We start from the raw sequence: 11,858 nt of genomic DNA, 5'->3' as shown, positions 1-11,858 counted from the left end.
CGAAGAATCTTCTGAAAATCCCAGTAGATTCAAGGAGATGGATCTCTCTTGAACATATTTGTTCAAAGATTTCTCATCCATCGGCACAGCAAAGGGAGCAGCCTCATCCCAGCATGCAGTCTGTGTGCTGGTAAGGGCACAGAGAAGAGAAAAAAAAAAAAAGGCTGCAATCTGTTTTCCCTTAGAGAAATAAAATTCCAAATCTCTGGTCACAAAGGCTGATGCACAGCTTTGGGTCTCCAGCTCAGAGTCATCCAGGCATATCCCTGAGATGTTCAGTTACTCCACAGATAATTCTTTCTCATCTTTATTTCTATGTTTATTTGTTTATTAAGTCACAGATCACACTGCCACTTAGAAAAAATAACCTTCTATAAACTGCAGAAGATACTTGGCTGGTGAAACACATTGTGCTCCCATTTCCAACCCAGTGGTGCAGTGGCCCTCAGCTGTCATTCCCAAAAAACAGGTGCTGTAAATCAATACCTCGGTGGTTATATTTCCCAGCACCCTGGCAGCAGGCAGCACAGTCCTCCTCTGAAGAGACCTTAAAGGTGCTTTGTATCTCCATCTACATAACTGCAGCAAGAGGGAGCCAGGATGATGAAGGTCTATCGCATACTCCTCTTCATCTCTGCAGGTAAAGGTGTTCCAGCCATTGCCTTGAACATGGGCCAGCTCTAGGTGATCCTGCTCTGGCAGGGGGATTGGACTAGGTGATTTTTCGAGATCCCTTCCAACTCCTAAGATTCTGTGATTCTATGATTTCAAAATGAGGGAAAGGATGTAGTGAACGTGGCTTGAAATATGAACATTAATTAGAAGAAATTTAATTAAGTTGTGGCACTACTGGCAAGATAGCAGAATTGATTTGTAGCTGCATGTGTTGTACCAGGGTAATTCTTCTTATACTGTTCCTTAAAAGAAGTGCTTTGTGATCCTAAAAACTTGTCACCAATTTCAAGTAGTATACTAAATTCCAACCAAGCTATACCAGAAGGTAGGGATCTAAAGGATTTTAATTGAATTAATAAAGCATAGCAAAGAGCTTGACTTAGATATGATGCTGTGATCATAACTTAGAAATAAGATGACTCCTGCCCAGCCTCCTGGCAGGGGAAGGGAGCACTGCTTCTCTGCAGCAGACAGCTTTTCTCAATGGCATCCAAGTAGTTTAATACCATCTCATGGCAGGACAAGGCCAAGAAAGAATCCTTGGCATCTCAGCTCAGCTATATAAAAGAAGCTGATGAAAAGTCAGTTAGGAAACAAGGGGAAATCCTGGATTAGGTTGGAGTCAGCAGTAAAATTCTTGTTCTGTGGCCCAGGATTCAGACTGAGAGGGGGGGGAAAGCAAGGATGGGATTTGCAAAAAATGTTTGCAGCAAGGCTCAGCTGTTCTGTTCCCTCTCCCTGCTTTTACAAGGGGGCACATGCAAAAACATCCCCAAGCACTCCCTCCATTCACTTTATTCCCCTGTAACAATGAAGTAGCTACAGCCTGGGTATGTGATTCAGCTGCTTGTTCTGCAACAGGCAGCCTGGACATGGGGTTTGTCTGTTTTTCTGAGAGGTGGGAACTGAGCCCTCACCCCTTGGGAGTACAATGCCATACATATGCACCACTAGTGCTGTGCTGAAACTTTGCTGCTGCCATTTTCACTTGTGATGCCCTTCTTAGAAGGGCTCTTTCACGTAGCACTGCCGAGTAATGCTGGGAGGTCCATGAGCAGAACTCTCCAAGGACAGGTTGAGATCTTCCTTGGGGAGAGGGAAATGTGAGACCACATTGTGAAGTTTCCTTCTCTCTCACCAAGAGCACAGCCTGAGTGACTACCACTGGGGAGAGAAGCTCCCGCTCTGTTTAGACTTGATGCAAGGAGACTGGGTGGTGCTTTCACCTCAATGACTGCTGTGGTTAGCCCTGTCCTATAATGTTACTGTTACAGGCAAGTCCCTGGAACTGAAGGTGGAGAAGACACCTTCAGAAATCCCTGGCTATGAGTATTCTCTGCACTTAAATGTCCACAAGTGTTGCATGTAAGCACAGTTGCTAGTTGGAAGAGCCTGGAGGAGATTCTTCATGCTCAGTATGATGTCCACAGTCATGGCTATTTTTGTTCATCTCCTGTTTGGAGGTGGTTGTTGCCTTACTCCTAAGCTCACCTCTAGATCAAATAGGTCCTTACCCTTGCTGACAGTATTTGCAACACCCACATAATACACACGTGAAACAAGGAGTCCCACAGAGGACTACTTACAGTTGACAGCATTTCCTTCTCACCCACCTCAGGCTGGTGGTGCTGTAGCCTGTCCCCTTGTCCCATCTCCCTGATGCCACTCCTGCTGTTCTGCAGCTGGGCTGGCCCTGTGCTATGAAGATGAGAGTCGCCTCGTCGAGGACTTGTTCAGGGACTACAACAAGGTGGTGCGCCCAGTGGAGGATCATCGGGAAGCCGTTGTCGTCACTGTTGGGCTGCAGCTCATTCAGCTTATTAGCGTGGTACGGTATGAACGTGTGGTACCTGTTGAACTGCTGCCTTATGTGGTAGCACCAAACGGTCTCATTGTTCTGAGAAAATATTTTTCTCCTTTAATTCCAATGTTTGTTGCTACTCTTTTTTTTTTTTTTTTTTTTTTTTTTTTTTTTTTTTTAAGGATGAAGTAAACCAGATTGTAACAACCAACGTACGCCTGAAACAGGTAACTCTAAATATTTCTAACCATTTAATCTCATGTAAATACATGCTTTGGACACAGCCAGGCATGGACGACTACTCTGTTATGTTTCCAGGGGCAACCTGGACAGCTGGGTCAGGTAGCAGAGCATTTGTTCTTTCAGGGATCTCAAGAACAAAATGCACTAGACACTACGATCTTTGAGAAAAGCACTTTACATTGTGTTTCAAACAGTAGACTTAGGGTCTAATTTTATAATTTTTTTAATAAGCTTCTTAAGCCAAAATTCAAGTTGAAGTAAAAAATTAGCTGAGGATGCCACTAGCATGTGCTTAACTGCGTCTCCCAAAGCAAGGGAGGTGCGTGTTTCTAGGAAGTAGCAAAACTACCCTGAAAAGTGCTGGAAGAGGCTCTCAGTGGCTGAAATCCTCCTCCTTTAGCAATGGATAGATGTCAACCTCAAGTGGAATCCAGATGACTACGGTGGAGTGAAAAAAATCCGCATCCCCTCGGATGACATCTGGCGGCCAGACCTCGTTCTGTACAACAAGTAAGCGGGACCTGATGCCACTGGGGGGACTGTGTTAATTGTTCTGCCCATATTGTTAAAGTCTTTTTCCTTTTGCAGTGCAGATGGCGATTTTGCCATCGTTAAATACACCAAAGTCCTTCTGGAGCACACAGGCTTGATCACCTGGACACCACCAGCTATTTTTAAAAGCTACTGTGAAATTATAGTCACGCACTTCCCGTTTGACCAGCAGAACTGCAGTATGAAGTTGGGAACCTGGACGTATGACGGTACAATGGTTGTTATTAACCCGGTAAGCAAGGAGTTGGAGTTTCTCCTTGAGAAAAGGAGTAAACACATGGGTATGTTTTTAGGGAAATCTCAGATTTAGAATGGAATATAACCCTGTTTTGACTAAAAAAATAAACAGGTACTACCTGTAAAAAAAAAATATATATATTTTTAAAGCAGCTGATTTGTAGATATAGCACAAAATTTCCCTGTTTGGCTTTTAAATTTCTGCATAAGCATAATTGCCCTGTCCTGACAATCTCCTACCTGTCTATCCTCTCACAGCTTCACACCACTCCTTATGGTGCTGCCTGTTTTTTTGTGGGTTTGGGTGGGGATTTTTTGGGGCGGGGGTTGCCAGGGGTGTGATTTTTCTCTGTTTGTAACTTCCATTTCAAAGGACACTATCCCTCTCGCCTCAGGTATGTCTCCTATCTGTAAATATTTAACCAATCTGTCTTTTTAGTCAACTATCCCTGACTGTTTCTATAAAACACTTAGTTGAATGCTGGGTAAAGGACAATATTTTAAGGAAAATAACATAGACAAGAGTGGTTTGCTCATAAAAATGCATGAAGTGCCCCAGTTATTAGAAATCCTGAGTGACTACCAAGATTTTATTTTTGTTCAGAACATCGAATATTAAGATGTTTGGGGTTTTTTTTCTGTCAGGAGAGTGATCGTCCAGATCTGAGTAACTTCATGGAAAGTGGGGAGTGGGTGATGAAGGACTACCGCAGCTGGAAGCACTGGGTGTACTACGCTTGCTGCCCTGACACCCCCTACCTGGACATCACCTACCACTTCCTCATGCAGCGCCTGCCTCTCTACTTCATCGTGAACGTCATCATTCCCTGCCTGCTCTTCTCCTTTTTAACTGGGTTTGTTTTCTACCTACCCACAGATTCAGGTATGTGAATTTATTAATTCTGCTGCCATAGGAATTGCTCTTCTAACAAGCTTCTGAGAAATCTGAGTATCTGAAATCGCCAGCCCTTGAAGGGCAGAGCTTACTAAAATTGGTATATTTCAGCTCAAAACAATGGCTCTAAACATTCTGCAAATAAAGGGTAAGTGCTGAAATCTGAAATTATTGATGTAAATAAATGGGGCTGATTTCCCACAGAAATCACTGATTCAGTGAACTTCTGCAAAACAAAGATTTGCTAGTTCATTTTAGTTTGTTTCTATTTATGTAGTTAGTGTGTTGGTACATCACACAGTAAGTGAGCAAATGGGGTGAGCCAGGCCCTTCTGCACTGCATTAGAGCAGAGAGCTTGTTACCTGTTCACACACATTACCTTGTGTGACACACAAAGTAATCCTGGTTTATTTCCTAGAAGGAGCTTAATGAAATCATTTGATGCTGCTTGCTTCTTTTTTTTTTTTTTTTTTTTTTTTTTTCTCTTTTGTGGAAAGCTTTATAGCAATTTGAATGGGATAGAAAAAAAAAAGTGTGAATCACATTTTGTCATTCCATTTTGACATCCTACATACTGGAAGATCTCAAATAGCAACTGACCTCTAGTGTCAGATGTGATTTTTGTCTGCCCTCTCAGCCCAGCATGAGCCTGCCAGAGAGTGAGGCAAGCAAAGCCCCAGGAGGCTGTGGAGCAAGCATTAATCAGGTGCATACACTTCATCATTCAAAACTCACAGCCTATGAAGTGCTCCTGGCAAGTAAGCTTTCCATGTCTTTGCCCCCACCTCAGTCATGCCTGGTGATTCCCACCCTAACGCTGGAGCTGATGCTATGTTAGGCTCTCAGGTTGGCTGGCCTGTTCACTGCTTTGGGTGCTGGAGAAATGATAGCACTCTAGATACACACCCAAGTACTTGTGTGAATAGCCTTCATCCACATCCTACCCTCTCAAATAAATAAATACTGTCTTCATTAAATATAAACAGCAGGGGAATTGCTGGGTTTTTTTGTTGTGTTGTTTTTTTCTTTTTTTTTCTTCTTTTTTTTTTCTTTTTCCCCATTCGTTTTTTGCAGGTGAGAAAATGACTCTCAGCATCTCTGTCCTGCTGTCTTTGACTGTGTTCCTTCTGGTCATTGTGGAGCTGATTCCCTCCACCTCCAGTGCAGTGCCTCTGATAGGCAAATACATGTTGTTCACAATGGTGTTTGTCATCGCTTCCATCATCATCACGGTCATTGTCATCAACACCCACCACCGCTCCCCGAGCACTCACACCATGCCGCGCTGGGTCAGGAAGGTGAGCTCCACAGCTTTGCACGTTTCCTGGTTTCCATTGAGCACTCCATATTTTATTGGCAAGTTTGCTAATAAAAGTCAACAAGAATTGAGGAAGTAAATGCATCACATTAAATTTCTCTAGGTGCAAGAGCCAGTGTTTACTACTTAGCTGTGCATAAAGTCAGCAAGACTGCTAAGGTGCTCCTTCAAGTAACAAAATTGCTCACTGGGGTGGAGTCTTGCAGGGAACAAAGGAAGAAAGACGAAAGCAGCTAAAGGTACATGGAAAAGAAAATGGGCCAGCTGGACTCAAATTACATTTCCTGATCTAATTCTCCATCTCACTGCAAAACACTGCTGCCTGCCAGTGGCCAAGTTCACCAGCCCCTCTGAATGCAGAGCACAAAGGCCCTGGTGGGTACCTGTGTTCAGCATCCCATTTTGCAATTTAGCAAAAGCCAAGACCTTCTCTGTACTTTTCCAATAAATACAGTTGCTCTGCAATCTTTTGGAAGCTAGGATATCCTTGCACATTAGTCTAAATGGTAACCACAAGATGTGGGAAAAATTGGATGTCTGTCATTAGAAGTTCTTTGCCATGGAGACAGTACCAAAGGGGATGCATTCAGTTATTCTCACCTGTTTTTTAAGCCTGCCTGGGTTCATATTAAACCATGACATGAGCAGGAGATTGTTCTGTTGATTTTTGATCATACTTTTTAGGATACAGTTTATATCAGTTCCACTCTGCAGTGCAAACAAAACCTGCAAAAGGAATATTTCAACAGGCAAACTCTGCACGTGCTTCATATTGCTCTGGCAGCAAGCCCCCCTTTCTCCAAAGGAAATTATTTTAAGCCTTATATGCACGTATAAGAAATATTTGTAATAGCAAAGTCAAACATAAGTAGCTAAAAGAGATCCTTTGTAGTCCATTCTTCAAGCCAGATTAGTAAGCAATATGTTCCAAATTAGATGAGGTTGATACAGCTCTGACATCAGCTGATGGTCTGCTCTGGGATGTCAAACCCCTCTTCATGTGTAGATGTTGGCTGTATGGCAGGGGAAACGGTTTCCAGAGAATGGGTGGCTCCATCTGCCCCAGGACATAGGGCTGACAAAAGCCCCAGTATCACTGAGGCATGGGCTGTGACACACTCTGAGAGGGAATCTGTGGCTGACCAGAAAGCACAGAAAGCAATATGGGGCCAGAGGGGCTTGCCTTTGTTCAGCACAGAGCTGCATCTGTAACACAGTCCCACCACCAGCAACTGCCATCTTCTCCCTCTTTGTTTTCAGATCTTTATTGACACAATCCCAAACATCATGTTTTTCTCTACAATGAAACGACCATCCAGGGACAAACAAGACAAAAATATTTTTTCAGAAGATATTGATATTTCTGAAATTTCTGGGAAGCCAGGTTCAGTGCCTGTCAACTTCTACTCCCCACTTACCAAAAATCCAGATGTGAAAAATGCTATAGAGGGGATCAAGTACATTGCAGAAACAATGAAGTCGGACCAAGAAGCCAGTAACGTAAGGCATTCTTTGTGCATGATTCTTTTCTTGCTTTCCGATTGCAACATCAGCAGCTTTTCTTTTTCTTTTTCTTTTTTTTTCTCTTTTTTTTTTTTTGATTTGGCAAAATATCTCAGCCTCACAGAAATACTGAGAACCCTGGTTTGACTTTAGCAGGGAACAGTGTTCTCCCCTTGGTGCAGTCAACAAGGAGTGACAGAAAATAGTTGCAGATGGCAATTTAATCTTGCTGCACTGCCCCCCTTAGTGTCAGTGCTAAGGTTTTCTAAATGTTGTGTGTGAAGCCTTAGACATGGAGTGTCTGTGAGCAGCAGAGCAGTTTCAGGAACTGTAAACATGTTCCAAAACACATTCCTCCTGTCTCCTACTTGGGCATCTCCCCCTTGTGGTAAGCAAGCTCCTGCTGCTTTTGAAAAGTCAGGAAGCAAGCCAAACTCCAAAAGGCTAGTTAGTTTTATCTGAGAAGTGTTAAATGTAACTTACTAATTATAATTCCAGTTTTGATAAGCTTTTATTTTATTCCTGAATTCTACAGTTAGTCCTTGCAAAAGAAGCACATTATGAGCTACTCTGATTACTGACTTTTTCCACACTGCAAGCCAAGGGAAGGATAACTGCATGTAGATTCACACATGGCAATGTTCCCTGGGAAAAACTAGCTCTGCCTCCTTCCAGCACATTCAATGCAATTAACCTCCCCTTTTATTTCAGTTATTGCATCTTGCATGGCTTTTGCATGGATAATTCAGTCCTGGTACTTCCCCTTTCTAAATTATCGTAGACCTTTCCTGCTGAGTTCAGGCTAGCCTGAAGATGAGGAGTGAGTTCTCCAGGGCAATTATTTGGGCTGTGCTCTTGAAAAGGAGGTGCCTCCTTCCCAAGGGCAGGATTTACACCATGCTGTTTGTTCCTGTGACGAAATTCCTGGAGCATGTAGAATGGCTCTGGCCAAAGTCTCATGTTCCCCATGGCTCCTTTGCCTCTCTGCAGATAACGTGTTACCTTCAGCAGGGCTGGCGCAGCTTCAGAACCTCGGGGCTTCTTCCTCCTAGGCTTACAAGTAGGGTCTTCAGGTTACCAGCAAGCACTCCCTTCGGAAGTGGACCCCAGCTGCTTGTGTCATCTGGGCACCACTGATAAAACTTCCAGGAGGTTTCAAAAGTCAGGTTCCCTAGATAAACTGAAGATTGTGGCTTCTGAAGGCTGCCAGTTACAAATCACCTCATAACAGTACTGATTATCGGTGTCCTCTAGATAAATGACCACAGCTTCTTTTACTTGTGGGACAACGAAGGCAAAAGTAGAGCATGTCTGAGGCCGGAACATGTCACTCTGTAAGGTGGAGCTGTAGGGTGGAAATACTGAGCCCAACTGCACTTAGCAACTCACACTCTGCTCGCTTACAGTGCTGGGTTCCAACAAAAGCATCCCATGAAAAAGCTGTTGCAGAACAAGTGCTTCACAGTCCCACAACTGTAAAAAAGACTAAGGGAGACACAGAGAAGGTTTTCCCAGACCTTAAAGTGTGTGCTAGGTGTAAAAAGCAGGAACCATAGGTTTAAACTGATGACAGTTGCTTAGGTATCCCAAGAGAATGAAAAAGCAATATAAAAACAAAGGCCAGCTGGGTCAAACAAAGTGTTTGGTTACCAATGTTTTAAACTTTCAAAAATAACCATTTTACTAAAAATCAGTATTTTCAACAATTTCTTATTAAATTGTTCACCAAATCACCAGGGTTTTTAAGCAGTTTAATATTGAATCTTGCATTTCTAGGTAGCTTAGGCTTTCTGAACCACTGACCTGCTTTTGAGAAAAATGAGTATTTTTTGCATAATAATAAGGAAAAGCCTTTATGTTGTTCAAGACAGTAAATTACAAGAATTTCCATGACCCTCATGACTTTGCAGAGATTTTACCATCTTCCTTGTTTCTTTCCCAGGCTGCAGAAGAATGGAAGTTTGTTGCAATGGTGGTTGATCATCTTCTCCTCGGTATATTTATGCTAGTTTGTGTTATTGGTACGTTAGCTGTATTTGCTGGTCGCCTTATTGAATTAAATCAGCAAGGATGAACATCATCTGGAAGCTATTTGCTACCCTGGTCAGCATCTGAAAGCATCTTAACCATCAAAACCTGGCCAGCCTCTGAAAGTTTCACAGACAGGAATCAGTCCCTGCTGAGAGAGAGCAGGGATAATAAAACGTAAGGCTCCATACTTAGCACTTCTGAGCTGCTTCTCAGTGCCATTTCACTGCCAAAAAGAAACACTTGTGTTACTTACTGGTGGACTGAATGGCTGTCAGCCAGGTTTTGATGCATTTTGCCATTTATTAAAAATGTTACTGCATTAACTGTCTGACTTTGTAACCCACAGATACAATTCCAGAGGAATCAATAGCAGTGTAATAAGCTTTAGCTGAGCTGTAAATCTGTATCCAACTTCAACATTCAAGCTGGCTTCAATATCTGCTCTGTAGTTTTTGTATTGGCAGGGTCACAAATGACTCCTCTTGTAACACTAGATGTAACCAGCAGAAGTATCTCAAACTCTACACTTATGCACTTGATTTTCATGCACAAATCTGAAATGACTGTCCTACATGACTCTACCTGTAGAAACTCTTGATGCAGCAAAGAGGAGGGACTATTCTTTACTGTGGGAAGGATCTAGCCTCAGCCTGTTGGGTCCCACAGGTATTTTCTGCTATCAAGTCCCACAGTGAAGGACTTGTAGAGGAGGATTTTTTTTTGTCCCTGTTATCTCGCTAAGCCCTGCTCTGTGGCCATCAAGAATCTTAGTGACTATATTGCAGAAGCTGCCCTTTTATTTTTACATACTATTAATGGTCAAGTACTTCAGTTATGAATATAAATGTTCAGCAATTGCATCCTAAGGGAAAAATTTAGGCCATAGGGGAAAGGATGTACCCATAGGATAACCTCTCTATTCTGCCTACTAACTGTGGGACGACTGGTTTCCACTATCCATTCTGAGTACCAAGTAAGGGAGGTGGCAGCTTCAAATATGGGGATGCTCAGTATGACATCCTAAACACCATTCTCTCTGTTCCCTGAAAACTGTCCCCTGCCCCGCTGAAATATATCATGAGCTTTAAAGACAGACACAGAATCACAAAGATCCTTCTTGGGGAAATTTTGGATCTCGGTTTTACTTATGTATAACGAAATGACTGGCAACACAATCAATCACATAAGCTTTATCCAAATGTTAAGCAGCAGCTCACTCTAGTGGCTAAAAAGAAGTAGCGCTGCTTTAGGCCGAAGACCTTTTTTGGGGTTTTGCAAATGTTCCACCGGAGCAACAAGCTTGTGTGTGTTGCAGTAACAAAGCATGGAAATATTAGCAGTGCTTATCTTTCTCAAAGCTCAATAAGGAGAGATGGGATAACTGATACAGGTTACACATCCTTCCCAGATGGTTTTTCCAAGCCAACGGGACTACTTGGCTAACAGCTGTAAATAATTTGCTGTGAATTTAATAAAATAATGTGTATTATGTTACTGCTCTCCAGGAATGTGTCATGTCTGCAGAAGACAGGCATCTGAAATGCTCTATAGAGAAAAGAAGGCACTTGTGCAATACTTCCTTCATTGCGTGGTGTTTGCTGGACAATGTTTTGGTGAGCTGCAGTCCTAAGCAAAGCAAACATTTTTGTCTGGGGCAATCGATTACTTGTAACACTCTGTTCAGGTATTAAGGTTTAGGTTGTGGTAATCTTTGCCTCCCTGGGTGATCATTAACCCTGTAAACAATTGCTGAAGATGTATATGCTGGGAGAAACCCCTGCTGACAGATGAAGTGCTTGCTACAGCTCTGTTTATCTTCAATGTAACTTCTCACCTCTCAGCCCTTGGAAAGAGTCACACAGCTCCCTGGGTCAGGATGAGTTAAGCTGCAGTGTAACGGTGCCTGGGACTCCTAATTTGGGAGGCTGCAACTGGCACTGAAATTGACAGAACAGTTCTCTTAGAGCAATGTGTGCTTGTATCTTGGCATTAAAAATAAACATCAAATAACAAAATTTACTGTAAGCATTCTCAGTACCTTTGTTCAGCTTCCCCAGCTTCCTCAAGGCAGTTCTGGGTCTTTCCCTCTAAATTCCACCCCTTCATGTGCCTGCATCTGTGCATGCATGTGTGCCAATCCTCTCACCTCTCCAATTCTGGCTTTCCTAGCTACCATGTTGTACTGGTTTCTGTCCACTTTCTCAGAAATGTTTTGAAATTGTTTTAAAATGTGTGTTTGTGACAGTTTGATCTTACAGGCACAGCAAATCTGCCTTCCTGTCACTCCGAGTCTTGATGTGACTTGATGTCACATCTCAAAAGATGTGACACCGGGCAAAAACAAATGCTAACAACTTCCCTTCTTAGGCTGCAGAACCTGGGTATTGTGCCTTGACTTTCCAAACAGACTGCTCCCCAAACATCAATCAGCACACATTAGGAGATGGTTGAGCTGCATTTTTTTTGCTGTGCTTTGAGTCTGCCCAGGTCTTCTGTAATCTCTCTTCCTAGCTCACCTTTGTGGTCCATTTTTCTTAGATACCAATCTCCCCTGTTACCAGTATCCATCTACTGAAAGAGAGTACACTTACCTACATACAGA

At 42.8% G+C, this 11,858-nt stretch overlaps 1 protein-coding gene across 1 annotated transcript; it reads left to right on the top strand.

The window, feature by feature from the left end:
• The first annotated feature begins 543 nt into the window (after positions 1-543).
• Positions 544-11,271, top strand: CHRNA1 (cholinergic receptor nicotinic alpha 1 subunit). Its single transcript, XM_051624082.1, has 9 exons — positions 544-640; positions 2,358-2,503; positions 2,659-2,703; positions 3,120-3,229; positions 3,308-3,503; positions 4,154-4,391; positions 5,479-5,702; positions 6,983-7,222; positions 9,168-11,271. The coding sequence occupies exons 1-9, from the start codon at positions 601-603 to the stop codon at positions 9,297-9,299; spliced, it is 1,371 nt and encodes a 456-aa protein (XP_051480042.1). The 5' UTR covers positions 544-600; the 3' UTR covers positions 9,300-11,271.
• Positions 11,272-11,858: the final 587 nt, after the last annotated feature.

Source organism: Apus apus, chromosome 6 (assembly GCF_020740795.1).
Source record: "Apus apus isolate bApuApu2 chromosome 6, bApuApu2.pri.cur, whole genome shotgun sequence".
In the NCBI taxonomy this organism is placed as follows: domain Eukaryota; kingdom Metazoa; phylum Chordata; class Aves; order Apodiformes; family Apodidae; genus Apus; species Apus apus.
The sequence above is the reverse complement of the archived record's forward strand: the minus strand, read 5'-3'. Positions and strand labels throughout refer to the sequence as shown.